Genomic DNA, 27,236 nt, shown 5'->3' on the forward strand with positions numbered 1-27,236 from the left:
TCACCCTCTAGACAAACACATCACACACACACACACACACACGAGGGGAATGGCGCTGAACTGAGGAGACAGGATGCCCTGAACTCCCATCAGGTTAACTGTAATCACTCATCACCCTTTTTGGACACTTGCTTTGAGCTCGCCCTAGCCAAGCTCCTCCCTACCCTCTCTCAAACAATCCCTGGGCTACCCGGGAGACGGGTAGGACAGGCAGTATTATCTGGGTTACAGCTGAAGAAGACAGGGAGGCTCTGCAGAGGCTTCAGCATCAGTTCAGGTGGAGCTGGAGCATGAACCCAGTCCCCCACCAAAGCCACAATCCCATCTTTCTCCAGTTGGCCTCTGGGATTTTCCAGAAGAAACCTTTCCATCAGGCACCAGTTTCATTCAGATCCTGGGGCTGCTGGCAAACTGGTGAATCAACCAGGGGGAAAGGCAAATATCTGACTGCCTTTAAGCCTGAACCACGAATCTTCTTTTGCAAAGGCTTGTCTCTCACTGCCTGGGGACTGATAAAATATTACAGATAAAGGACTCCCCTTCCCATTAAGGTTGGGGACTTTCCTACTTCCTGTTTCCTTTTCCTATAAAGACCAGGAAACTCTGGAGAAATGGAAGCAGCTGAAAAATGCTATCCTTTAGCAAAGCCCCTACTTTTGAAATAGGTGACCTAGTTTAAATTAGTGAAAAGGCTTAATTCATGGAAATGCTTTTAAGTATGTTTGTTCCTGTCACAAATAACCTATTAATTTAAATGGCACAAATTTTTGCTAAAGTAGAAAACTTAGCAGCTGGTTTTCTTTATGCCCATTCATGTCAGTCAGTTCAGTAGCTCAGTTGTGTCTGACTCTTTGCGACCAAATGGACTGCAGCACGCCAGGCTTCCCTATCCATCACCAATTCCCAGAGCCTCCTCAGACTCATGTCCATTGAGTCGGTGATGCCATCCAACCATCTCATCCTCTGTCATCCCTTTCTCCTCCTGCCTTCAATCTTTCCAAGCATCAGGGTCTTTTCCAATGAGTCAATTCTTTGCATCAGGTGGCCAACATATTGGAGCTTCAGCTTCATCAGTCCTTCCAATGAATATTCAGGACTGATTTCCTTTAGGATTGACTGATTTGGTCTCCTTGCAGTCCAAGGGACTCTCAAGAGTCTTCTCCAACATCCCAGTTCAAAAGCATCTATTCTTTGGTGCTCAGCTTTCTTTGTAGTCCAACTCTCACATCCATACATGACTACTGGAAAAAACATAGCTTTGACTAGATGGACCCTGGTCAGCAAAGTATTGTCTGCTTTTTAATATGCTGTCTAGGTTGGTCATAGCTTTTCTTCCAAGGAACAAGCATCTTTTAATTTCATGGCTTCAGTCAGTCACCATCTGCAATGATTTTGGAGCCCAAAAAAATAAAATCTGGCACTGTTTCCATTGTTTCCCCATCTATTTCCCATAAAGTGATGGGACCGGATGCCATGATCTTAGTTTTCTGAATGTTTTAAGCATGTAGGCAATCCAAAATGTACTAAAACTGCAGGTAGTTCTACCTTGTAGAAAGCAGGTGTTAATTAAAATATTACCAGGGCAACAAATCATAAAGATCCATCAAATTTACAGACTTCAGAGAGTGAGGGTTACACTGCTAGGGCATAGCAATAATTTCTGACATCTGGTGCTTTACAAGACACCCCTGTTAGAGCGAACATTTGCAAGGGCTGTTTCAGTGACACAGCATAAAATCTGCTCTCCTGTAGCTATAGGAGAGGAGAGAACATTTTTTTTTCCTCCTGAATTTGCTGAGATTTCTTTCACTAGCAATTAAAAGGGCCTGGTTTTCAGGCCAAGCATTGGAATTCCAAAGGTTATTAGCACCAAGAGAAAGAAGGCAGGCCTGAGAAGTTCAAAGCTCACAGATGAAAGCAAAAGGACGTAATATAATAATTAATAAGTGGAACACAAAGCATATAGTGTTTTGCATCTTCAGTATAACATTCCAAGCTCAGATAACTAAAGGTGGCCAAATAGTTGTTCCTTAGGGACCTGCTTATAAGGAAAGAGAAGAGTGAGTAGTGACAAAAGTCCCGAAGTGGCATCTCCAAAAGGCCAGGAAGGTCATGTAAATGAATGAAATGGGTTTGCTGTGTTTCAATAGGGAGTGGTGGGGACTGTGGCTAACTGGAGAGCCCATGCCTGATTTTTTTTATAGTGTGTTGTCCTCTGCCCTCCCAGTGAATTCTGGGGGAGAATGGTAAAAAGAGCTAAAGGTAGGAGATGTCAGCAGTTTGGGAAGCGGAAGTGGGAGCTAGTTGAAGGTGGACAGTGGGAGTGAGAGTCCGAGCAGGGGAGGTGGGTTGCTGAGAAGGGGGAGAATGTCACTCCGACCTGCTAACAGTCTTTAAAGCAAGTGGAGAGGCGAGTGTTAGTCAACTCTCTGGCCTTCCTCTGTGGCCTTTCTTCTCTTTGTTGTTGTTTAGTCGCTAAGCCATGTCCAACTCTTTTCTGACCCCGTGGACCCTCTGTCAGGCTCCTCTGTTCATGGGACTTCCTGGGCAAGTATACTGGAGTGGGTTGCCATTTCCTCCTCCAATCTCTTCCCTTTACCTGAAAAGTTTTAGAAGTTTGGGTTTTGTTGCATTTTTTAATAAAAAAATTTTTAAGAGTATAATTACAGATGATTTGACATTTTTGTGCCTTTTTTAATATGTTTTAGATTAAATCTTTTTTATTGGGAAGAGGTCAAGAGGCTATAGGTCCTGACAGAGATATATGAGTGGAGGATACCCAGGACCACCACCTAGGGTGAATCAACCAGGAGGAGAATCAGCCAAAAAGGCAAATTCTGGTTCTAAGTTACAGCAGGGTCTGTGAAAGGGGCCAGACCAGGGGTCTGACTTAGAAACGGAGCATGGTGGAGTCTGGTAGGGGTAGAGACGCATGGGCCAGTTGGTGGATTTTCCCAGAGAGACCAAAGTGCTAAGCTAAGGACGGACTGGCGCCTTTTGTAGCCCCAGGAGAAATGGCTAAGATGCCAGGCAAATCGGAGGATTCCAGTGCTTAGCAATGCAGGCCCTGGAGTCAGAATGTCCACGTTCACATCCTGGCTTCTCCACCAGCCACTCGCTTGACCAAGTCACTGTGACTCCTGGCATCATGTCCCTGTCGTTCGCCTGACAGTGGTCCCTCTCTCCCAGGGCTGCAGGTGCCAGCTTGCATGGTGCCTGGCACATTGTGAATGCTCAGTGAGTACTAGAGTACTCGCTGTACAACTAGTTACACAGCTTCTTTTTTCTTGGAGATGCGGGCAGGAGCCTGGCTCATTTGCCTCTGATCCTGAGAGAAGGCTTGGATTTCGAATCACCTGAAACATAGCAGCAAGCAGGCAGGAACCACTTCCATCAGGAAAGGAGGGAGCTGAGCTGGAGAAGGAGGAGTGAGGTGGGGTGGGTGGCCTCCTTAGAGGCCAGGTGGGTAGATGGTCACCCTCTGCAGCTGACAGTCATCTGAACTGTGGCTGGGGGTGAATCTTCTAAGGGGAAATGCTACTTTTAATCACAAGTAAGCTGTGAAGAGTCCCTGTGAAATATTGAATTCCAGTTAATTGCACGTTCCTGTAACTGATCCTGTTTCCTGTTTGGTCACGGTCTCTCCAGCGAGTATTTTATCACCATGGCCTCCCTGTCAGCTCTTACGGGCGCTTTTCCCAAAGAGGAATCCAAACATAATCCTTCTCTCCTCTAAAGCTACCCTCTCTCCCTTTCCTGTTCCAGATCCTCATTTCCTGAACAATAAAGAAATGTCAGATGTCACCTTTCTGGTAGAAGGAAGACCATTTTATGCTCACAAAGTGCTGTTATTTACAGCATCTCCAAGGTATGTATCATCAGTTTTGAAAGCACTGAATTATAAGGGTGGTTATTACTATTCTCTAAAATTCAGTTTGGGTGGTGTCATCACTGAACGGGCAGATTTTCTTCTCAAAATCAAGGTTCCAAGACTATAGGGCATTTGTATACCTTGTTCAGGCAGCATGATTCACAAAGACAAAAGGAAGAAGCCACCCAGGAGTCCATCCATGGAGGACTAGATTTTAAAATGTAGTATATACATACCTTGGGCTTCCCAGGTAGTGCTAGTAGTAAAGAACCTGCCTGCCAATGCAAGAGACATAAGAGATGCAGGTTCAATCCCTGGGTCGGGAAGATCCCCTGGAGGAGGTCATGGCAACCAACTCCAGTATCCTTGCATGGAGAATCCCATGGACAGAGGAGCCTGGCGGGCTACAGTCCATGGGATTGCAAAGAGTCAAACACGACTGAAGCAACAGCACACACACACATATACATACATTATTCAGCCTTAAAAATGAAGCCAGTTCCGACACATGTCACAATATGAATGGGGACATCATATGAAGTGAAATATGCCTGTCATAAAAAGACATTATACTATATGATTCCTTTTATATGAACCATCAATAATCAAGTTCATGAACGTGAAAGCGGCTCAGTTATGTCCAACTCTTTTCTCCAAGCCAGAATACTGGAGTTGGTAGCTGTTCCCTTCTCCAAGGGATCTTCCCAATCCAAGGATCGAACATAGGTCTTCCGCATTGCAGGCAGATTCTTTACCAGCTGAGCTACCAGGGAAGGTCAAGTTCATAGAGACAGTAAACAGTAGGCTGGGAACTGGGGCTAGGGGAGGGGGAGTAGGAGTTGTTTTTTGAGGACAGGGTAAGTCTTGGAGATCGATCACACAATGATGTGAATATACTCCATGTAAATATTAGTAAACACTCAAAACTGGTTAAGACAGTAAATTTTATGTTATGTGTTTTTTAACCACAATTTGGAAGAAGAATACAGGCAGTCTCTAGCATAATCAGCAGTCTTTGTGTGGCTTAGACAAGATACTGTTCCTCTGGGCAGATGGAGCACATACTGAGCACAGAGCTTCATGAGTAGAGAATGGATTGGATTGTAGCTTCCTCAGCCAGGTGTCCTCACGCAACCTGAAAACTCACACTGCAGCCTTGCAATGCCTGCTCTCCAAATATCAGGGAACTTTGGCATGAGGCGCTCAAAATACACAGGTCCTGAATCTTACTTTTCCTGAACCCTGGAGTTGACAACAATAAAACATCATCCCTGCAAACTCCAGGAGATAGTGAAGGACAGGGAAGAAAAATACACTATCCTTTGCATGGTTCTGTTGTGACATCATGGAAGAGCTATATCAATACTCTGTGTGTGTGTGTTCATTTGCTCAGTTGTGTCCGACTCTTTGCGACCCCATGAACTATAGCTTGTACCAATGATAACTTCTTAGTTTTAACAAGGCACCATGACTATGTCGGATGATAACATTGGGGCAAACTGGTGAAGGGCACACTGGAACTTTCTGTGCTATGTTTGCAACTCTTCTATAAATCTGAAAGTATTTCAAATTTAAAGTTTAATTTATAAAAAGAGACACGTCTTAGCTTATTTCTAAATGTATTGAGTATGGGAGACTTGCCTGGTGGTTCAGTTGCTAGAATCCCCTGCACTGCAGGGGACGAGGGTTCAATCCCTAGTCAGGGCACTAAGATCTTACATGCTATGGGGCAACGAGCCCACACTGCAGCCACTGGGCATAAGCGCCACTATGAGAGAGTTTATGTGCCATTTTGAAAGATCCCGCATGATGCAGTGAAAATCCCACATGCTGCAACTAAGACCCGATGCAGCCAAATAAGTAAATAAATGGAGTATCAATGTGATCCACTGACTGGGTCTCTACCCACGAGGAACCTAGTTTAGCCAGTGGCAGGAAAATGCATCTAAAACTCTCAACAGAAGGTATTCATTTAGGGAGATGGGTAATCAACAGATGTTGATGCCTATGACGTTAAATACCCACCATGCATCAGGGCCAGCCTGGCTCAGGCTCTGAGGATGCAGCAGAGGCTAGAGTCAGCAGCAGTCCCTCCCCTCTTGGAACAAAGGTTGTGTGGGAGGAGGAAGGAGTGAGTTGGAGAGCTCCATGGGCACCTGAGGAGCTTGAAATTTGAGGCAGGAAGGACTCCAGGAAGGAGGCAGCCTTTGTGAGGGCCTGCAGGGTGGAAGGGGTTTTCTGTTTCTTACTTCATTTATTCTTTTGGCCTCACGGGAGGAATCCTGGTTACCCAGTTGGGGATCAAACCTGGGTCCCCTGCAGTGGAAGCTCTGAGTCCTAACCACTGGACCACTAGCTGGAATTCCCTGGACAGCATTTTTGTTTTGTTTTGTTTTTTTATTTTTTTAATTTTATTTTATTTTTAAACTTTACAATATTGTATTAGTTTTGCCAAATATCGAAATGAATCTGCCACAGGTATACCTGTGTTCCCCATCCTGAACCCTCCTCCCTCCTCCCTCCCCATACCCTCCCCCTGGACAGCATTTTAAAAGGCATTTGTTCTTTTCAAATCACCTGCTTGAGAAGTAATTTAACAGTTCTAGACCCACTCCGGTGTTCTTGCCTGGAGAATCCCAGGGACGGGAAGCCTGGTGGGCTGCCATCTATGGGGTCGCACAGAGTCGGACACAACTAAAGCGACGTAGCAGCAGCAGCAGTAGCAGCAGATGCTGTTTTGTTTTTGTTTTTGTTTTTAATTTTATTTTATTTTTTAACTTTACAATATTGTATTGGTTTTGCCATATATCAAAATGAATCCGCCACAGGTATACATGTGTTCCCCATCCTGAACCCTGCTCCCTCCTCCCTCCCCATACCATCCCTCTGGGTCATCCCAGTGCACCAGCCCCAAGCATCCAGTATCGTGCATCGAACTGTTTTTAACTTTAGCGTTTTAACTTCAAATTTGATTATGATATCATATCAGTGGACATTATATTAGACAATCTATGGATATGTCATCGTATTTCCGAGTTGGGGGGATATATTGCATGTTTCTGTCGTCAGAGAGCTGAGTCTTGCAAGCTGTGGATGTCTCTGTGAGTCTTCTTATCTCCCTTTTTATGTTCTTGCTCAGGTTCAAAGCCCTCCTCTCCAGCAAACCAACGAACGACAGCACCTGCATAGAGATCGGCTACGTGAAGTACCCCATCTTCCAGGTGAGCCCCTGCTGTGACCCGGGAGTCTGCCTGTGGGTGCGGGGCGCCAGTGGGTCCCTCCGAGCCTCCACCTGTGGATCAGCCACTGCACTGTCTTCAGCTCCTGCACTTCTGGCCCTTGTCTTCACACTGCCCGTCCCTCTTACCATCCATGCAAGCCCACAGCGTTAATTGAGCACCTGCTCTGTGCCCAACACTGTGCTGGGGCCTGGAGACACAAGGATAAAGGACATTCTCCTCCGGGGGCCTCACAATCCAGAATGGATAACTCTGAGTAATTAGTCAGTTACAATATAAAGTTGGAGTGAGCGTCAGAGAACCAATGTGCTGTGACAACTCAGAGCAGGGAGACTGGGGAAGGCCCCTGATGGGGTGCCAGCTGGAATATTGCAGCTGAAGAGAACCTGGTGAACTGTGGGGAGGCTTAGGGCTTAAGAAAGGGAGTTAGACAGACTTCATTGGTGGTCTAGTGGTTAAGACTCTGAGTTTCCAATGCAGAGGGCCTGGGTTCAATCCCTGGTTAGGGAGCTAGATCCCACATAATGCAACAAAGAGTTTACACGCCGTGACTAAAAAAATCTCACATGCCACAACTAAAGATCCTGCATGCTGAAATGAAGATTGAAGATCCCACATGCTGCAACTAAGACCCAGTGCAGCCAAATACATAAATTTAAAACGGGGATGGGGCCAGTTAGAACACTGCAGGCAGGGAACAGGAGGTATGAAGTCCCCAAAGAAGATTGAGCCCAGTGTGATCAGGAACCAGTAGACTTTAGGGAATCCAGTGTCATGTTAACATTAATAGGCTAATTAATAGTTGATATCAATAGGTTAATAGTTAATATTAATAGGTTCTGGTTAATAGGCCTGAACCTAATGTAAATAGGAAGGAAGGCTTGTCAGAGGCCAGATGACATGGCCATATCTCTGTTTGATTGACGGCGATACTGTTTGGTTTATCGGGCACCTTTGAAGGGAGCACAGCAACATTCTTCCTTTTCCTCCATCCTTCATGTCTGATTCATTGGCGATTGTTTTGTGTGTATGGTGGTGTCTTTGTCTGGTTTTGGTATCAGGTTGATGGTGGCTTCATAGAAGATCTTTGGGAGTGGTCCTTCCTCTTCAGTCTTTTGGAAGAGTTTGAGAAGGGCCGATGTATGTTCTTCTTTGTTCAGTAGAATACACCTGTGAAGCCATATGCTCCTGGATTTCGTGCCTGATTCATAAATCCAGCCCCTCAGTGACATCTCACAGCTAATAGAAATTCACACCCCTAGCTAGCCTCACAGCCCTATTTCTGGAGTTCTGCATCTCATCAGGGATGTGAAGGCTGGTGGGCTGCTTACATCATCAAGGAGCCTGCAGGGGAGACTGCGGCTCCTCCCTGCTGTCCTCCTATAGCCAGGGCTAGTAGGCCAATGTGGGTGACCTGGGGATGGAGTTTATAGCATTCTGATCACGACCTGATTCCTCCAGTTCAGTTCCAGAAGGAAAGCCCTGGGAAGAAGTGGGGAAGACACAGCCTGGCCCTCGGGAGACTCACATTCCAGGAGGGTTGAGGAGACCACACAGAGATAAGCAGGTGTCAGGGCTGGCCAGGGTCTCGGGGCAGAGGTCCTGGTCTGGGCTGTGAAGGACAGAGCTGCATTTCAGGATCTAAATGCTACACCTCTGGGTTTAAACAGCAGCATCCCCCTGTTTAAAATCATTATCCTTCATGTGACCTTGAAAAAACTACCCAGCTTTTCTGAGCCTCAGTTTCCTTATCTGGTGAATAGGAGGGAAAGGGTATTCCAGAGGGAGAAAGAGCACAAACAAAGGCACAAAAGTGGGAAGTCCTGGTGTGTGTTAGAGGGAAAGTGATTATAGTCCATTCGGCTGTGTCTTAAGGTAGACTGGACACCGAAAAGATACATTGGAACCACATCAGATCAGATCAGATCAGTCACTCAGTCGTGTCCGACTCTTTGTGACCCCATGAATTGCAGCCCGCCTGGCCTCCCTGTCCATCACCAACTCCCGGAGTTCACTGAGACTCACGTCCATCGAGTCAGTGATGCCATCCAGCCATCTCATCCTCTGTTGTCCCCTTCTCCTCTTGCCCCCAGTCCCTCCCAGCATCAGAGTCTTTTCCAATGAGTCAACTCTTCTCATGAGGTGGCCAAAGTACTGGAGTTTCAGCCTTAGCATCATTCCTTCCACAGAAATCCCAGGGCTGATCTCCTTCAGAACGGACTGGTTGGATCTCCTTGCAGTCCAAGGGACTCTCAAGAGTCTTCTCCAACACCACAGTTCAACATAGTAGATGCCAAATGCCAGTGGCCAGATGATGGTTCTTCCCTCCATTTACTAACCTTGGTCCCCCAGATCCTGTAATTCAGAGTGCTACCAGGAATCCACCATGCCCTCACAGTAAGCCCTAAATCCCGTTCAGGTGCCTATATTTCCACCATTAGAGATGCATTCCTTTGGTTATGTTGAAACTTCAAAATAAAGAATCCTTATAGAATAAGCATGGGCAAGACATTCTCTTCCCTGAACTTCATTTTCCCCATTTTTAACTCCAACTATGAATGAGGCACTGGCCTTTGCTTGCATGTAGTTATCTGGATAAATCTTGCCACTTTTAGAGGTAGGGAAACTGAGGTCCAGAGACCTTGGTGCCAGTCAATGACAGAGCCATTATTTGAACCCAGTCTGGTCTTTGTTGTTGCTATTCAGTCACTAAGTCGTGTCCAACTCTGTGACCCCATAGACTGCAGCACGCCAGGCTTCCCTGTCCTTCACTATCTCCCAGAGTTTGCTAAAGCTCATGTTCATTGAGTCGGTGATGCCCTCCAACTATCTCATTCTCTGTTGCTCCCTTCTCCTCCTGCTCTCAATCTTTCCCAGCATCAGGGTCTTTTCTAGTGAGTTGGCTCTTCGCATTAGGTGGCCAAAGTATTGGAGCTTCAGCTTCAGAATCAATCCTTCTGATAAAGATTAAGGATTGATTTCCTTTAGGATTGACTGGTTTGATTTCGTTGCAGTCCAAGGGACTCTCCTTCTCCAGCACCACAGTTTGAACACAAAGAGAAACAATAATAATAGAAGCTCTGTTTCTTGTGCAGCAGCTATGTGCAGGGCTCAAAAGCAGCAGTGCTCAGGCTCAGCTGTGCAGTGGAATCATTTGAGGAGCTTTGACGATTCCCAGTGTCCAGGCTGTCATTCAGGATCTGGGCTGCAGCTCAGGCATCAGCATTTTTAAGTCTCCACCCTATTCCATCATCCAGAGTCATGTGCAGCCAAGGTGGAGAACCAGTGCTCTAAGTTACAGTGTTTCTCGAATTTTAGGAAGCATCAGAATCTCCAGGGGAAGCAGTGGGGGTGAATAGAGTTGCCGTTAAGCCACAAAACTTGCTAAAATGCAGATTCCTGGGCCCCACCCCCAGAGTTCCTGATTCTATAGGCCTGGGATGGGGCCCGAAAATTCATATTTCTTATGAGAACATAGGTGATGCTGATGCTGCTGGTCCAGGGACCCACTCTGAGAACCATGCCCCGTGTCATCTAATTCAGTTCAGGCCTCCCAGCTCCCTCTCCAGGTGGCTCTTCTCCCCCTGGACAAACAGGTAGAGGAAGTGGCCAAGCTGAACTTCAGACCCAGGCCTGGCTGACTTCCAGACCTGATCTCTTAACTGTCTCCCTGCTATGGGGCCTTGGGTCCTCCCTAAAAATCACCCAGCCCCAAGGAAAGGCCCATTAGTGTTTGGAGCATGAGCCCAATGCTGAAAACCGTGCACCCCCCTCCCCAGCTTTCCAAGTGCTCATGGAAGGGCACTTATGCCATCAAGCCTAGGACTAATTGGAGGGGTTCTTGTCATCAGAACCTGACTTGTGGTAGGCACTCAATAAATGTTTGCTGTGGGGGCTAGTTGAATGAGAGACCTACACAGGAAGGCACAGCCCCAGGGGAATCGAACGCCTGTATTTACTTTTGGCTAGGGAAAGCTTCCCAGCCACGTTAGCCTTGAGTTACTGTAATTGGCAGAGAAGATTGAGCAGACCCTGGGGAATTCTCCACGTGCCTGCCCCTTCCCCATAAAAGAAGAAAAGCCTCATTCGTGGCTCAAAATAGGCCAAGTCAGGCTGAATCTGACCCAGAAGGAGGCTCCCAGGGGCCAGCTCACTTCCCTTCCATGCTGAACAGAAGAATTTTAGTAAATGAGATGGCTTTGAGTTTCCTCCCTGCAAGACTGTTTAACATCACACGCGGGCAAGAGCCCCTTGCAACTGAGGCTGCACCCGGGAGCAGGGCCTCCACCAGGCTGTAGACACGATTTACATCCTGCTTCATGCAGGTTGGCAGCTGCCAAGAAAAACAACTCCATAAACAGACCCTTTGGCCTAATCAGGGTCCGTTTCACTCCCTTGCAGAAAAGGCTCGTGCTGGCTGAGTCTGAAGGTGCCACAGCACAGCCCAATTTAATTCCATTAGCCCCATGGTTAATGGGGCTCCATGCCTGCTCCTGAAAGCAACATTTCCAGTCAACAACGCAACCTTGAGAAAATGAGATAGCATGCTGGAGAAGTGCTTTGTAACTGGAGAGACCCTGTTTTCAGGACAGTTATTATTATGGCTCTTACCATCACTATTATTGATTTGGCCTTTATAAAAGAGAGGTCCTTGGGGAATAAATGGATTTTAATAAAGCCAGTGTCTCAACATTTGCCAAAGATTAGATGTTTATGACCTGTCTGGGTCCAGGGAAGAGTAAACAGTGTTATGTTATCATTTCACAAAGCCTCAATCATCAACACTAAAGCCCCACTCTGCCACAGGCAGTTGGCCAGTGGGAGACTCAGATACAAAAGAGGAAGGGGAGGAATTGTGTTTCTGGTTGAAGTGTCCTTGCCGCTGGCAGGCACTAGGGATGCAGAGGTGGGTAAGACCCACTCTGTGCCCTCAGACCCCAGCGGGAAATAACGCTGCAGTCGTGGGCAGTGTGCCGCCCAGCACGGGGTGGGAGGCAGCTAAGAGATCTAAGCAGATCTGCGGAAGCTTCGCAGAGGTGACTACTGAGCCAGATCCTGAAAGAGGGGCCAGAGATCAACAGGTGGAGAAGAAGGGAAGGGCATCCAAGCAGAGGGAAGAGCGTGGGCAAAAGCAGAGTGAAAAAGACAGTAGTAGGTTCTGATAAAGGCAAGTGGTTGGGAGCGGGAAACCAAAGCAGTCAATCCTAAAGGAAATCAACCCTGAATACTCACTGGAAGGACTGCTACTCAAGCTGAAGCTCCAATCCTTTGGCCACCTGATGCAAAGAGCCGTCTCATTGGAAAAGACCCTGATGTTGGGAAAGATAGAGGGCAGGAGAAGAAGAGGGCAACAGAGGATGAGATGGTTGGATGGCATCAATGGACATGAGTTTGAGAAAACTGTGGAAGATAGTGAAGGTCAGGGAAGCCTGGAGTGCTTCACTCCATGGGCTTGCAAAGAGTCGGACACAGCTTAGTGACTGAACAACAACAGTTGAGATTAGAAGGAGAGGAGGGAGGAGTGGCAGGTGAGATCTGAAAAAGTAAATCGATCCAAAGCAACAGCATTCATTTCAGCAACAGTGAAAAAACAGAAACAACCCACATGTCCATCAATTGATGAATGGATATACAAACTGTAGGACATCCATACAATGGGATATTGTTGAGCAGTAAAAAAGAAGTGAAGGAGTGTGATATGTGTGACCTTGAAAATACCACACCAAGTGAACAAAACTAGATGCAAAAGAGCACATGTTGTACAATTTCATGTATATGAAATGTCCAGAACAGGCAAATCATAGTAGATGTCATGACTGACCCAAGGAGGAAATGGGTGAGACTGCTAATGGGCACGAGGTTTCTCCAGGGGGGAGTTGAAAATGTTCTAAAATTAGATTGTGGTGGGACTTCCCTGGCAGTCCAGTGGTTAAGATCACACTGCCACTGCAGGGGGCACAGGTTGGATCCCTGGCATGGGAACTAAGATTCTGCATGCCAAGTGATGTGGCCAAAATAAAGTAAAATTAGCTTGTGGTGGTGGTTGTACATTTTGAATACACTAAAAACCACTGAACTGGGTGCTTTGGTTTTTGTTGCACTGGGTCTTCACTGCTGTGCACAGGCTTTCTCTAGCTGAGACGAGCAGGGGCCACTTTCTAGTGTGGTGCGCCGGCTTCTCGTTGCAGGGGCTCCTCTCGTTGCAGGGCACAGGCTCTAGGCATGTGGACTTCAGTAGCTGCATCACGTGGGCTCATAGTTGTGGTTCACAGGCTTAGTTGCTCCAGGACATGTGGAATCTTCCTGGACCAGGGATCAAACCTGGTCCCCTGCATTGGCAGGCGGGTTTTTAACCACTGTACCACCAGAAAAGTCCGAACTCTGTACTTTAAATCAAAACATTTTTAGATTCCACATATCGGTGATATCATATGGTCTTTTTCTTTCTGATTTACTTCACTTAGAATGATGATCTCTAGGTCTATCCATGTTGCTGCAAATGGCATCATTTCAGTCTTTTTTTATGACTAATATTCCATTGTGTGTATATATATATATATGTATTCATAGATAGATATAGGTACACACACACATCTTCTGTATCCATTCATCTGTCAGTGGACATTTAGGTTGTTTTCATGTCTTAGCCATTGTAAATAGTGCTGCTGTGAGCATTGGGGTGCATGTATCATTTCAAATTGCAGTTTTGTCTGGATACATGCCCAGGATTTGGGATTGCTGGATCACGTAGCAAGACTATTTTTAGGTTTTTTTAAGGAGCCTCCATGCTCTTTTCCTCAGTGGCTGCACCCATTTACATTTCCACCAGCAGTGTGGTGGCATTCCCTTTTCTCCACACCCTTTCCAGCATTTATTATTTGTAGATTTTTTAATCATGGCCATTCTGGCCTGTGTGAGGTACAACTTTGTTATAGTTTTGATTTGCATTTATCTAATAATTGGCCATGCTGAGCATCTTTTCATATGCCTATTGACCATGCGTATGTTTTCTTTGAAGAAATGTTGATTTAGGTCGTCTGCCCAGTTTTTGGTTGGGTTATTTGTTTTTTGTCATTGAGTTACATTAGAAGCGATTACTTTAAACCCACTTGCAAAATGTAGATTGAGATCAGTCACAAACGATGTTGAATGACCTGAGAAAGAAAATGGAAGGTCATTCATACTAGAAAAAGATTTTTCACCCTCAGAGAAAATTAAAAAGTTAACATTTACTGAGTTCTTGCCATGTATCTGCCAGGTCCCTATTAGGCCTGTTACATGTATTAACTCATTTAATTTTCATCACAACCCCATGAGGTGGGTAATATTATCCCCACTTTACAGATGATGAAACTGAGGCATAGAGGGCCTAACTTAATTCACCTCTCACAGCTTTTAAGTGGCAGAGCCAAGTCAGAAACCGAAGCAGTTCAACTCCAGGACCTTGTTCTTAACCACTGTCCTGAATTGGTCACTGACCGTCAAGCCGAAAGGGACCACAGAGGGCAACCCAGTCCAGTCACCTCATTGTCCAGAGGCCCAGGGATGGGATGTAAACAGTCTGCAGGCTTTTCCAGCACAGCGGCTTCGGGTCAGGCAGCTGAGGTCAGTGTGTCAGCTAGGCAGGCAAAAAACACTAGAGAATGTGGAGACTGTGGCCAGTGGGAAGGGTACACACCACCTAAAGTTTTAACACTAGCTTCATGGGAGGTGGTGACGGCCAATACTATCGCAGCCTTGGGCTTCATTCTGCCCAAGAGACACCACTTTCCAAAGCTCTGGGACTTTACACACCATCCAGTCATGTGTATGAAGCCTGGCTTGGACAGTTCACACCATCAATAAAACACTGAGACCCTGGACCCTTAATGACTTCATCTTGACCCTTATCCAGCTATAATAAGGAGAAGGTGGTCTTGTGGTGGCCCAGAGTCACCCTCTGAAGCTGAAACCAGAGGTTTCCGGTCAAACCGGGTCATGTTCCCAGGAGAACTGTGGCTGGTTCAGGGTCTTTAAGTCATGCCACGTGTGCTGCAGTTCTGGGCAGCTCAGTGGGGGTGGGGGTGAAAAGACAACCCATGATTGTCACCCATAGATGGGGGAAAACTGTCCAGGGGAGCAGAGCTTAGAATTGTTTAATTTGGCCCTGAGGGTGAACCACAGGGCAACAGATTTACAGCATGGTGTAAGAAAACATATCCAGCCTATAAAACTTGTGAATGGAACTTCTTCCTGAAAGGCAGCAATCCAGGGGGAATGGCCACCCCTGTGAAGGGATGCCACGCAGGGACTCAGAGCTACTCTGAGGCTTCGACTGGGTGGCTGTAAGATGACCATGTCTGTGTGCCATGGGCTCTTTGCTCACCATGTTCTGTTTTCCAGCTGGTTATGCAGTATCTCTACTACGGTGGCCCAGAGTCGCTTCTCATTAAAAACAACGAGATAATGGAGGTGAGCAGCCTGCCGTGGTCCTGAGTGGGTGGCTTACATGGGTGGTGTCTGGGGGCAGCCTGTGTCTGGTTTTCATTTGGATGCAGGCTTGGGGGTCCTGCCTGCCTCCCTTAGATCTCTCAAGGGCTTCTCCCTAGAGCCCATCCCTGGAAGGCTGGGGTGCTGGATGTGCTAGTCCGATCTCTTTCAATAGCAGCTGAGTGAAGCCTAATTTTATCTGGCCCTGGGGGTGGAGGAAAGGAAATTTACTGAAGAGTCTGAGGCTGCCTCTAGTTCCAGGCACAGCTGGGGCTCAAATAGCATCATCAGAAACTATCCTTGACGATTTCTCCCTTGTCATTTGTAGGAGAAACATTTCATCTGAAAGCTTTCCTCAAATCTCAGCGTGTCCATTGAGGCAGAAGCTAAGAGGCAATTGCAAGCTCTCCCGGCTTCACTCAGCAGCTCCCTGGCTCTCCCCATCTCCTGTCCACCTCTTGTAACTCTGTGTTCTCCCCCTCCTTGCTCCTCGGGCCTTGTTTCTGCTCCCATCTGTCCAAAGCCAAGATTTCCCCTGCTCCTTCCTAGGAGTGGGACTCTTGTGTCAAAGGTGGTAGCTTTAAGTGAGTGAAAGTCGCTCATGTCCAACTCTTTGCGACCCCATGAACTATACAGTCCGTGGAATTTTCCAGGCCAGAATACTGGAGTGGGTAGCCATTCCCCTCTCCAAGGGATCTTCCCAACCCAGGGATTGAACCCAGGTCTCCTGCATTGCAGGCGGATTCTTTACCAGCTGAGCCACCAGGGTAGCTTTAAACCAGAAGCCAAAATGACTCTGCTAGTCCTGAGAGAAAGAGCCAGGACCCCATTCAGGTGCCAGAAGTCCAGGGGGCCTGATGAGAGATGTTAAAACATGAGGAGTCGTTCAAGAAGTGACCCCTCATGGTGGTTCACACATGGACTCTGGGCCAGACTGGCTTCAAATCTAGGCTCTGCCCCTTCTGTGATCTTGGACCAGTAATTTAACCTCTCTCATCCTCAGCTTTCATACTTACAGAATGGGGTCGACGATATCTACCCCACTGGGTTTTGAAGATCTTAAGAGTTTCTGTTTGTAAGATGCTTACCACAGGGGCTGTGTGTTCACTGTGGAGCCCTTTATCCCTTTGTTCTTATTCTGTGAAACTTCCGTGGTCACTCCCCTACCCCCCAAAGTTCCTCTCTTGTCCCTCTGGACCACTCCTCTGACAAATCATAGCCTCAGAACTTAGACTGCACTCTGAGGACTCAGACTCTTTTATAAACCTTTTAAAAAGCTATTTTCAAATTAGAATAATGAACATACATTTCAATCATGTAAATAATACAGAAGAACTTTGTAATACTTAAAAAGCCCCTCATCCAGCCATCTCCCTTCCATCCCTCAGTCTTTTCCCCAAAGGCAATCCCTTTGAATTCTTGCTTCAGTCCTTTTCTTCCCCTTCCTCTGTTCAGCATCTTCCGAGGCCAGGTACCGTGCTCAGGGCTGGGATATGACTGTGATGCAGAGGGGCAGAGATCCCTGCCCTCCCGGTCTCTGGGGAAGGTGATGGGCATGACATCATGTCTGGTGTGAGAAGGGCTGTGAAGAAGACTAAGACAGGTTAAGGGAGACAGACAGTGATGGAGCGAGGAGACCTGAGGTGATATCTGTGTTGAGACCTGAATGAACAGAGGAAGTGAGTCACCTCGATATCCATCCTGCTAACTAAGAGCATTCAGGCTTCCCAGGTGGCTCAGTGGTGATGAATCTGCCTGCCAATGCAGGAGGTACAAGAAACACAGATTGGATCCCTGGGTCAGGAGGATCCCCTAGAAGAGGAAATGGTAACTGGCTCCAGTATTCTTGCCTAGAAAATTCCATGGACAGAGGAGCCTGGTGGGCTACATCCGTGGGGTCACAAAGAGTCTGACTCAACTGAGCACACACACAAATAAAAACGTTGACCCTTATTTCTGGACGTAACAATTTTAAGCATCTTTGATTGACTTCTGCTGCAATAGATGCAAATCTGATTCACTTCGACCCCACGCCTTCCCTCTGCCATCTGCCCCCACAGTCGAGTTCTGTTGCCGGGTCCTAGGCCGCCTGTGTAACCTTTGTGCCTTAAAGTGATGTATCAACCCTTTATTCTCAGTGCCTGCACCTTGGGTTCCACTGTAGGAGATGAAGGGTTTTCTCACCACAGTCTTTGCTTTCCTTCCACCTCCCAACCTCTAACAGGCTCTTTTTATGCTTTTTAGCTCCTGTCTGCCGCTAAATTTTTCCAGCTGGAGGCTTTGCAGCGACACTGTGAGATTATCTGTGCAAAAAGCATCAATACCGACAACTGTGTGGATATTTACAACCATGCCAAGGTAATCAATCCCATTCTCGTTGTCCAAGCATGCCCCATGCACTTTTGTGGGAGAGGCTTTCTCTGCAGATGCTCTGAGTCTGGGCAGAGGGTAGATGCTGGGTCTGTGCATTCAGGCCGAGCTGACCTCGTTCTTCCTAAGGTCTGCTTCCTGCTCTAAGAGAGATGTCTTTCCCTTCTTACGCCCCTCCAGAATACAATGGAGCAGAAAGCCAGAAGTTTTAAAAGCATAGACATCCTTAAATTCCAGCGTGTGCATGAATCACATTGCAGGCTCTGCTTCAGCAGGCCCAGGCTGGGCCCTGGTTCTGCATTTCTTATAAGCTCTCAGGTGAAGCCTCTGCACCTGGTCTAGTCCACAGGCCACACACTTAAGCAGCAAAGTTCTGGAACAGTGGTTCTCCAAGCGGTCTTCAATCCAGCAGCACCAGCATCATCCGGGAGCTTGTCAGAAATGCACATTAGAGGCCCCACTCAGACCTACTGAGTCAGAAACTGGGGGGTGAGGCCTGGTCGTGTGCAGCTTCGCAAGCCCTCCAGGTGATTCTGGGGTTGTTCATGGGGGAGAACCATTATTCTGGAACTGAGGTTCCCAACACTAGCTGCATCGAAGAATCAGCTGGGCACTCACTTAAAATCCCCATGTCTGGGACCTCTCACAGACCAATTCATCAGTCTCTGGGGGGTGGAACCTGGGAAAAAGAGATATTTTTTTTCATAACTTCCTGGGTGACTCTCAGATGTGCCAAAGTTGAGAACAGGTTGTCAATGCTAAAGAAGTCCAAGGAGTCCTCCTACTCAGGTGGACCCAACACCCGGGGAGGCGTTTGGAATCTCTGTTTGGCCTTTCATCCCATATCTCTGCTGGGGAATCCAGGAATCTATATTTTAAGCAGGCTCCTAGGGCGACAGTTGTGATTTCAGCCCTAAGACCAGTCCTCACTCCAGTTTTTGGAGTAAAATCAGTGAACCACCAATTTCATCCAATTTATTTCACAAGTGGAGATTAAAATCATGTGGCCAGGTGCCACTTCATTTTGGTTCATGTGCTCAGGACAGGGGGATTAGCATCTGCTAGAAAGAAACAATGAGATGAATTAGGAGTTCATTTAAAACAAAGCATGCCTCTTTGATAGAACTGGAGCTCAGCACATATGCCTCCCACATCCACAGTCTGTAGAGGAACCACTGATGTGAATAACAGTTATTTTGCTTGTTGTTAAAAAAAAAAAACAAGTCATGGTTGAGATATTATTTTGTCTTAAGTCAACATTCTCTAAGCCCTTTTCATGTACAGCCCCTGTGCTTAGAGCCTTGTTGCATTACCTTTTTTAATGCTCACCACAATCCTCTCATTAATCCATGTTGTAATAAGGAAGCAGAGGCTCAGAGAGGTGAAGTAACTTGCTTAAGGTCACACGACTGTGACTGAGATTTTTTTTCCGCTGTGGTAAAATATATGCAATGTGAAACTTACCGTTTACCATGAAACTTACCATTTCTAAGTGTCTAACTCAGCGGCATTAAGTACATTCACATTGTTGTACAACCATCATCAATATCCATCTCCAGTACTTTTCATCTTCCTAAACTGAAACTCTATACCCATTAAATACAAGCTCTCCATTCCCCCCTCCTCCATGGCCCCTGGCAGCCATCATCCTACCCTCTGTCTCTATGAGTTCTACTGCTCTGGGTACCTCATATTAAGTGGAATCATACAGTATTTGTTTGGCTTATTTTGTGGCTGGCTTCTTTCATTTAGCACAATGTCTTTAAGGTTCATCCATGATGTAGCATGTGTCAGAATTTAATTTCTTTTTAAGGCTGAATATATTCCATTGTATGTATATACCATATATCATGCATTCATCCGTGTACACTTGGGTTGCTTCCACCTCTTGGCTACTGTGAATAATGCTGCTGTGAACAGGGGTGTGCAAATATCCATTACAGTCTCTGCTTTCGGTTCTTTGGGTGTATATGCCTAGAAGGGTAAACCTCACTTCAGAGCACAGGTTCTTCCTTGTGTTTACAGTCTGGCCTAATACATGTTTGAAATATTTGTGATAATTCTTGATACTCAAAAGATTTTCTGATTGGTCATTAGTAAATCAAAAGATACAGGGAGGCTACTTGCTCCCCACTAGCAGTGGGTGTTTTGGTTAAATGAGGCTTTTACCAAAACCTGGTTTCCTGGGACACAACAAAAAAATTTTTTTATCTTAAACTGGTTACTTTGCAGAAAAAGCATCCAGAGAAAACTCTCTACCCAGGAAGAGGGCCTGATTAGTTTCACCTTCCTCTGCCCCGTCCCCTGGCCATGGATGCCCAAATTGCCCTGTGAACCCCACATCCACAGTGGCTTTGCCGTGGCCTGTGTCCTTGGGAATGCAGCAAGGCCTGCACGCCACAGCCCCATTTTAATCACTTCAGCCTCCTTGGCAGGCAGCTTCTGTAGCTCTCTTGCTATTTAATAACACAGCCAACGCAACGTGAGCCCGGACTGGGAATACGTTTGTGCTACAGGCTTACAGCACCTATGGCAAAGAACTGCCTCTTTCATGTATGTGCCTCTGCAGCCAGAGCTTGGCCTTTTGCAGACGCCAGCCTCTGCCTACCCTCTCAGCCTCATCCTGGGACATTTCCAAGGTCAACACCTGCCCTTCATTACCCTGTGCCCCCTCTATGCGCTGCTTCCCCTGTGCTGTGGATCCTGCAGCATTGACAGTCACCTGCCATGTGGATTCTGTTACTGGCAGATTGTGCTGCAGACTGAGGCTGGTTTAGTAAAAGAGCCAGAAAAGAAAGAAACCAACACTTGGTTTGGAACCCTCAGAATACAGGCATTTAGGTACTAACAACCATGTTTCAAATATCAGCAAGTTCTTGGCAGCATTACTTCTGTTGTGCACATAACCATTGGCGACATCTGTGGAGTTTTATTGAGAAGAGAAGTCCAGCCCATAAATGCATGGCTTCATCATCTTTGTTTTCCTAGCAAAGCTGTCCCAAACTATTCAGTCATGAAGAAGAGGCTCTGGAGCTTCTGATGGCTCTTGCAGGGTGTCTTTCAGCTTGAGAAAAAGAACAAGCCTGTTCATCAAATTGAATCTAAGCTAAGGCAGTAAACTCAATGGGGCACTGTGATGAGAAGAACATGGGTTTGGAAACCAAGGGATTTGTTCCCTAGTATTTATTGAGTGCCCACTATTTACCAGGAATTGTATACATATTTGAATGTGTGTATTCAGATGTGTAATACACATCTGGTAAGACATGGTCTCTGCACTTGAAAAAATTTTGTCTAGGACAGGAGTCAGCAAAATTCTTCTGTGACGATCCAGGTAAATATATTCACAGAGGCCATGTGGTCACTTTGATCCTCCTCAGCTCTGCCTTTGTAGCGCAAAAGCAGCCAGAGACAATATACAAATGAATGGGTGTGGCTATGTCCTAATAAAACTTTATTTATAAAACCAGATAGTGGGCCACATTTGGCACTGAGGCCTGTAGTTTATCAACTGTTGGTCTAGATGGTGAGAGTTCCAGTCCCAGTTCTGTCTGTAATTAGATATGTAAAAGTAGGCAAGCATATGATGTATAGTCACCATTCAGTAAATATCACCATGTATAAACTTAGATCAGATCAGTTCAGTCGCTCAGTCGTGTCTGACTCTTTGCAACCCTGTGAATCACAGCACGCCAGGCCTCCCTGTCCATCACCAACTCCCGGAGTTCACTGAGACTCACGTCCATCGAGTCAGTGATGCCATCCAGCCATCTCATCCTCTGTTGTCCCCTTCTCCTCTTGCCCCCAGTCCCTCCCAGCATCAGAGTCTTTTCCAATGAGTCAACTCTTCGCATGAAAGTACTTATTATTCTCTAATTACACTAGCTTACAATAAGAAACGCTCCTATACAAAGCAAGTAGCTAGGAGTGGTAAGAGAAGGGGACTCTCTTGTCCCCAGAATCAGAGATAGGCAACTCTGAGCCTCAGTTTCCCCACATGTACAATGAGGCCTTTTCTCTGTAACTCAAAAAACTGGATTCATCTTGAAAGAATTAAAACATTCCTAAATGTCAACCCACTCCAGTATTCTTGCCTGGAGAATCCCAGGGATGGAGGAGCCTGGTGGGCTGCCGTCTATGGGGTCGCACAGAATCGGACACAACTGAAGTGACTTAGCAGCAGCAGCAGCAAGAACTCTTCCAGCTCCAGGATACTATGCATCTGTGTAACATTTGGGTAATAACAAACCTACTCACTTGATAAACCTCAATAAGCTCCCTAAGCCTCTCACAGAATAAGCTGGTATGTCCACGTCTTAAATACTCAAGAGCATGGTACTCACTAGTCCAAGCCCCCACATTTTGTGGTTTGGGAAACTGAGGCCCAGAGAAGTGATTTGACCTGCCCAAAGTTGCATATGATTTTTATGAAGACAGGTCATTGGCTCACTGAATTATCACATGGGGTCAGTGAGTTCAAGGTTACAAGCTTGGTCCTACTATGGGCCAGTTAGCTGAACTAGGTTCTGTAGATACAGCCAATTCCCCTTATCCTAACCTAGCCACTACTTTGTCCACGTGGGACCCTGGATATAAATGAGTGAGATGAGAGTAATAATTATAAATAGTGTACATTTAGCATGACAGCTAATATTGAGTGAGTGCTGATGCTGACTGCAAACAGCCACTGTTCCGAATGTGCCATGTATCACCTCACCTAAGGCCAGCAACAGCTTATTAGGTGGGTATTATTATTTGCCCCCATTTTAGAGATAGGACTACTGGGACACAGAGGTTCAATAGCTCACCCAGCAGCAGATGGCTGGAATGGTACAGTCTGGAGTAAATTCCAGAGCCCCCTCCCTCAGTGCCCTTGCTATCCTGCCTTCCCTAAGTGTGCAGATGACAGAGTCCCACCATCAGTTACGTTCCACTCAGTACCCCCAACAGGTCCATGATGCGAGGACATAATTTCCAGTTTGAAAATAAGGAACCTAAAGCCAAAGGCCAAATAAAGCAGCTTTGGTACAAATTCAGAATGGGGGAGCCCTGATTTGAATCCAAGTCTCCCACTCATTCCTCCATTGCCCTGTTGGCACTGCCTCATTATCATTCCACCATCCACAGCAAGCAGCTGGAAATGCATCTGTGGCTTAATGGACAGAATATCAGGGAGTTCAGAACAAAGAATTCCACATTCAGATAATTTAGATAATTCAGCATCTAAATAAAGCAGCAGGATATCATCTCAGGGAGCACATAACTAACTTCTGAGCATGCAGCTCATGGCAAGAGAGAGACTTGCAAGCTTTGAAAACCAAAGAAAAGGCCTGAAGACAGACAGCCAGCCCTCATACCCACATTTGTTTCTTCATCTCAAACGTGAATTCCTCTAGCAAGCACGTTTCCGAGATTTAATGGTATCAGGCTAGAGGCAGTGCATCCTAATGGTTAAACACACAGCCTTCAAGACTTGAGTTACAGAGTTCACCTCCTGGTTCTGCCTTTGACATGTTGTCTGAATTTTTGTCAGCTACTCTCTTGTCTCAGTTTCCTCATCTATAAGTCAGAGGTGGTAACAGTACCTGCCTCAAGGAAATTTGAAGATTAAATGAGATGATGCACATAAAGTGTCTAAGCATGATGCTCTCAATACATATTTGCTGCTGGTACTGTAACTGTGAGAGTGAACTGCTCATTCACACATTCAGCAAATCCGTACGGTGTCTGCCGTCTGCCAAGTCTTCTGCTTGGGGTTGTAACATGAGGCAGGTTGATGTCAGCCCTGCTGTATTGGTTTAGTCTGTCAGGAACTATGTCTCTCCATCAGTTTCTCAGCGTTAGCACTATTGATAATGTGAGCTACGTAATTGTCTGCCGAGGGGTCTGTCCTCTGCATGGTAAGATATTTAGCAGCTTCTATGGGGGCTTCCCAGGTGGCGCTACTGGAAAAGAACCTGCCCGCCAATACAGGAGATGTAAGAGATGCGAGTTTGATCCCTGGGTCAGAAAGATCCCCTGGAGGAGGGCATGGCAACCCACTCCAGTATTCTTGCCTGGAGAATCCCATGGACAGGGAGCCTGGAGGGATGTGGCCCATAGGGTTGCAGAGAATCGGACACAACTGAAGCAACTTAGCATGCCTGCATCATGTAAAGAGATTAGAACTGTGTCTGCAGGCAGGGAGAGGGCTTGCAGAAGCACAGACAGACACTTCAAGCCAGCTCCAAACTGGCACCTCTCACACAGCTACATCCTCTTAGCCAGAGCAACTCACAAGGCCAAGGCGTGGAGAAATGAACTCAGCCCTCCGATGGGAGGAGCTACAAGGTCATGTCCACTGGGGTGAATACAATAAAGGACGCAGAATCAGGGCCACTGTCACGGTCAAGCTACCTTAATAGGTATTCACCAGAATATAGATGAAAACAGGTGCTTTCAGAAACATAACCATCTCGTGCTTCCTCTCCACAGTTTCTTGGAGTCACAGAGCTGTCAGCATATTGCGAAGGCTACTTTCTCAAAAACATGATGGTCCTTATCGAAAATGAAGCCTTCAAGCAGCTCCTATATGACAAAAATGGCGAGGGCACGGGCCAGGATGTGCTGCAGGACTTACAGAGGACGTTGGCCATCAGGATTCAGTCAATCCACTTGTCATCTTCCAAAGGTTCTGTTGTATGAGACGTCCGGTCCAGGGAATGTTCCCCGGGGACTTGCCAGTTCTGCTGCTGCGTTGGCTTCACACGAACCTGCAAATCTCACCTGGCATCTGTTTTTGGCTGAGCCAAGGAGCTGCCTCTACTGCCTCAGCTGCTCTTGACAAAGCAAATGCAGCTCTCGTGAGCTCCTGTTGAGAAACAAAGGACATGTCACTGGCCTACAGATCCGAGTGCACCCGGATCCAGAGGTAGAAGGCCGGGGGGCAGCCACACTGGCCTCATCTGAAAGCCCCCCCCTGCGGCAGTTGGACACCCCTTGCCAAGGGCCTCTGCCCAGTGGGTGGACTGAGGACTAAAGGTCATTCAGGTTCCAGGCTGACAGTTGGAGAACTTCACCGTACTGACCCTGAATAGCATTATATTTATTACACATTAAGGACCTTAGTAGCTGCAGTTCCGTAAGAGTCAACATGATAGCAAATTGGTGAGACTGTTACCAATAACGAAGACAAATTTTTAGGGGTGGGAACTTTTTAAAATGTTCATATAAAAAACCCCAAAAACAGGGCAGCCTTGTAGTTTAAAATATATTTCTAAAAGCTTAACAGTTCATTTTCAACTGAATTGTGTTTAGGGATCTGTGTTTTGAGATTTATTTTCTTTTTTGAAGAAAAAAACAGTAAGTAGCAGATCTGTACTGTATAAACATGCATCTGACAAGATATTGCTGATATTCTACACAAGGTGAAATAATAACCTTGCCTTAGTGATCATGGTTACACAAAAGAGCTGCACTGCCAACAATTATCTCTAACTCAATAGTTGAAAAAAAAACCTGCATGCTGATTGTGGTTTCGGGGTGAGAATAAAATCCCCCCACATTAAAAAATTCACACATGCATTTGCATGGCCCGAACCTGTAAACTGTTATGTTTGTGCTTCATTTTTGCCAAGGTAAAAATGTCCCATCACTTCTTGCTAAAAGTCCATTTGGTGAAACTAACATATCCATTCCCTTCCATAGTTATGAATGTCCCTGAGATGCTGTTGCAGAAATGTGTTCATAGATGATGCTGCATAGGGGATGGGGGGCAGGGCACGTTGGAGAATTTACTATTAATCCCAGAGTTCTCTCTGTATTCTCAGAAGATGTTAATAGTTTGTTACTAGCCAGAGAATATGACTATGTTAGATTATTTTTAAAGATGAAAGATGTATGATAGGATGGATTCTCTCTGTATTCCAAGAGTGTACAGTATAGGGTTATCTATAATGAAAGTTTATATCGACAGGGTTCCGTTTGCTCTGCCATATATTATAAGCAGAAGAGATTAGTGAAGTGCCACAATATTCCAAACAATCTCTGAGTTGCTGCCTTTTCTTTCTTGTCCTTTCATTTGAAACCTAGATAACATGCGGTTAAAAACTAGGAGAATGACTCTTACCCTTTGGGATGGCAAAGTTTTGTTGATAAACATATTTCCTAGCATGCCTTTGGGAACTTGTGCACAGACCCCAGAGTCTAAAGGAGCTGCTGTTCAAACGTTGTACTAGCCCCTGAGCCGTTGTTCAGAGGACCAAGGTCAAGTCCTGTTTCTTGGGTATGACCCATGGCGTACACGGGCCACGTCCGTCTACAGTATTGGCTCTTCTCTGATGCTGATGCAAGGCTTCTCTTCCACTTGGTCGTTTGCAAACCTCCCCAGCCCCTACCATCCAATGAGGAAGGGGGGAAAAACAAACTGTCTACAGAGGAATCCAAGTTACAGATACACAGCATGTCCTGAGTCTTCGCTGTCTCTCACCTCCTCCTGTCCTCAGAGATGCTGCCTGGATGTTTCCTTAACTGCACCTGACTTCCCTGTGAATGTCTGATGCTAGCTCAGGGCCTTTGGGCATTGATTATGTACAGTGGCAACTCCTGATGGGCTTCTGTTATAGTTTGGTGTGCTTTCTCTGTCATTAAAAGAAATGATTTTCCCAAGCCGCGCATTGTTTTTATGGTACCTGTGAACTCGTACCCAGCTGTAGCCTAAGAAAGTCACTCGGTTAAGAAATCGGAAAAGATGACCCCGCAGGAAAAAAGTCAAGGGAAATGAAGGCGCTATCTAGAAGGCACAAGATAGGTGCTCGTGTCGCTGAGCACCTTCTGCTCTGCCAACTAGAACTTGGCTAACCAAGCTCTAGCCCCCTGGGACTGCAGACGCCTCTGGGTGCTACCCTTGGATTTCCTTCCCGTCAGGCAGAGGACATATAGGTGCCACTTGGAAGTACTTTTGCCTCCTGCAGTGAACACGTCCACGGAGAGTGGAGTTCTGAGTGTCACTTGCGTGCCTTGACCAAGATTTGGGAGGGGAGGGGTGGGAAGTGGAGGAAAACAGGTTGTCTCAACCTGGCATGCCCCGCCCCAAGGGCCAGCATGAAATGATGTTTATGGATGGGGGTAGCATTCTGGGATTGGGGTGAGGGTCATGGAGGGTCAAAGTTCACCCTTGGGAGGTCAAACCAAGTCTCCAGCTGATCCCCTCTGGCTCCTGACCCAGCCCAGGTCTGGTGGAGAAGAGGACTCCTGCTGTACCCACTGAGACCTCTGGGGAGCTGGGGAGAGGCCCAGGCAGTCCCCTG

At 46.5% G+C, this 27,236-nt stretch overlaps 1 protein-coding gene across 6 annotated transcripts in view; it reads left to right on the forward strand.

The window, feature by feature from the left end:
* ABTB3 (ankyrin repeat and BTB domain containing 3) overlaps positions 1-26,595 on the forward strand; it is a 328,126-nt gene extending 301,531 nt beyond the window's left edge. For 5 of the 6 annotated variants that reach the window (XM_061417216.1, XM_061417218.1, XM_061417222.1 and 2 more), the window contains 5 exons: positions 3,766-3,868; positions 7,011-7,092; positions 15,493-15,561; positions 17,824-17,937; positions 24,424-26,595. In XM_061417216.1, coding sequence (XP_061273200.1) covers positions 3,766-3,868; positions 7,011-7,092; positions 15,493-15,561; positions 17,824-17,937; positions 24,424-24,633 — 578 coding nt within the window. In that variant the 3' untranslated portion in view covers positions 24,634-26,595. The remainder of the gene's footprint in view (positions 1-3,765; positions 3,869-7,010; positions 7,093-15,492; positions 15,562-17,823; positions 17,938-24,423) is intronic. The other variant, XM_061417217.1, reaches the window with a different exon arrangement.
* Positions 26,596-27,236: the final 641 nt, after the last annotated feature.

This window comes from Bos javanicus, chromosome 5 (assembly GCF_032452875.1).
Source record: "Bos javanicus breed banteng chromosome 5, ARS-OSU_banteng_1.0, whole genome shotgun sequence".
In the NCBI taxonomy this organism is placed as follows: domain Eukaryota; kingdom Metazoa; phylum Chordata; class Mammalia; order Artiodactyla; family Bovidae; genus Bos; species Bos javanicus.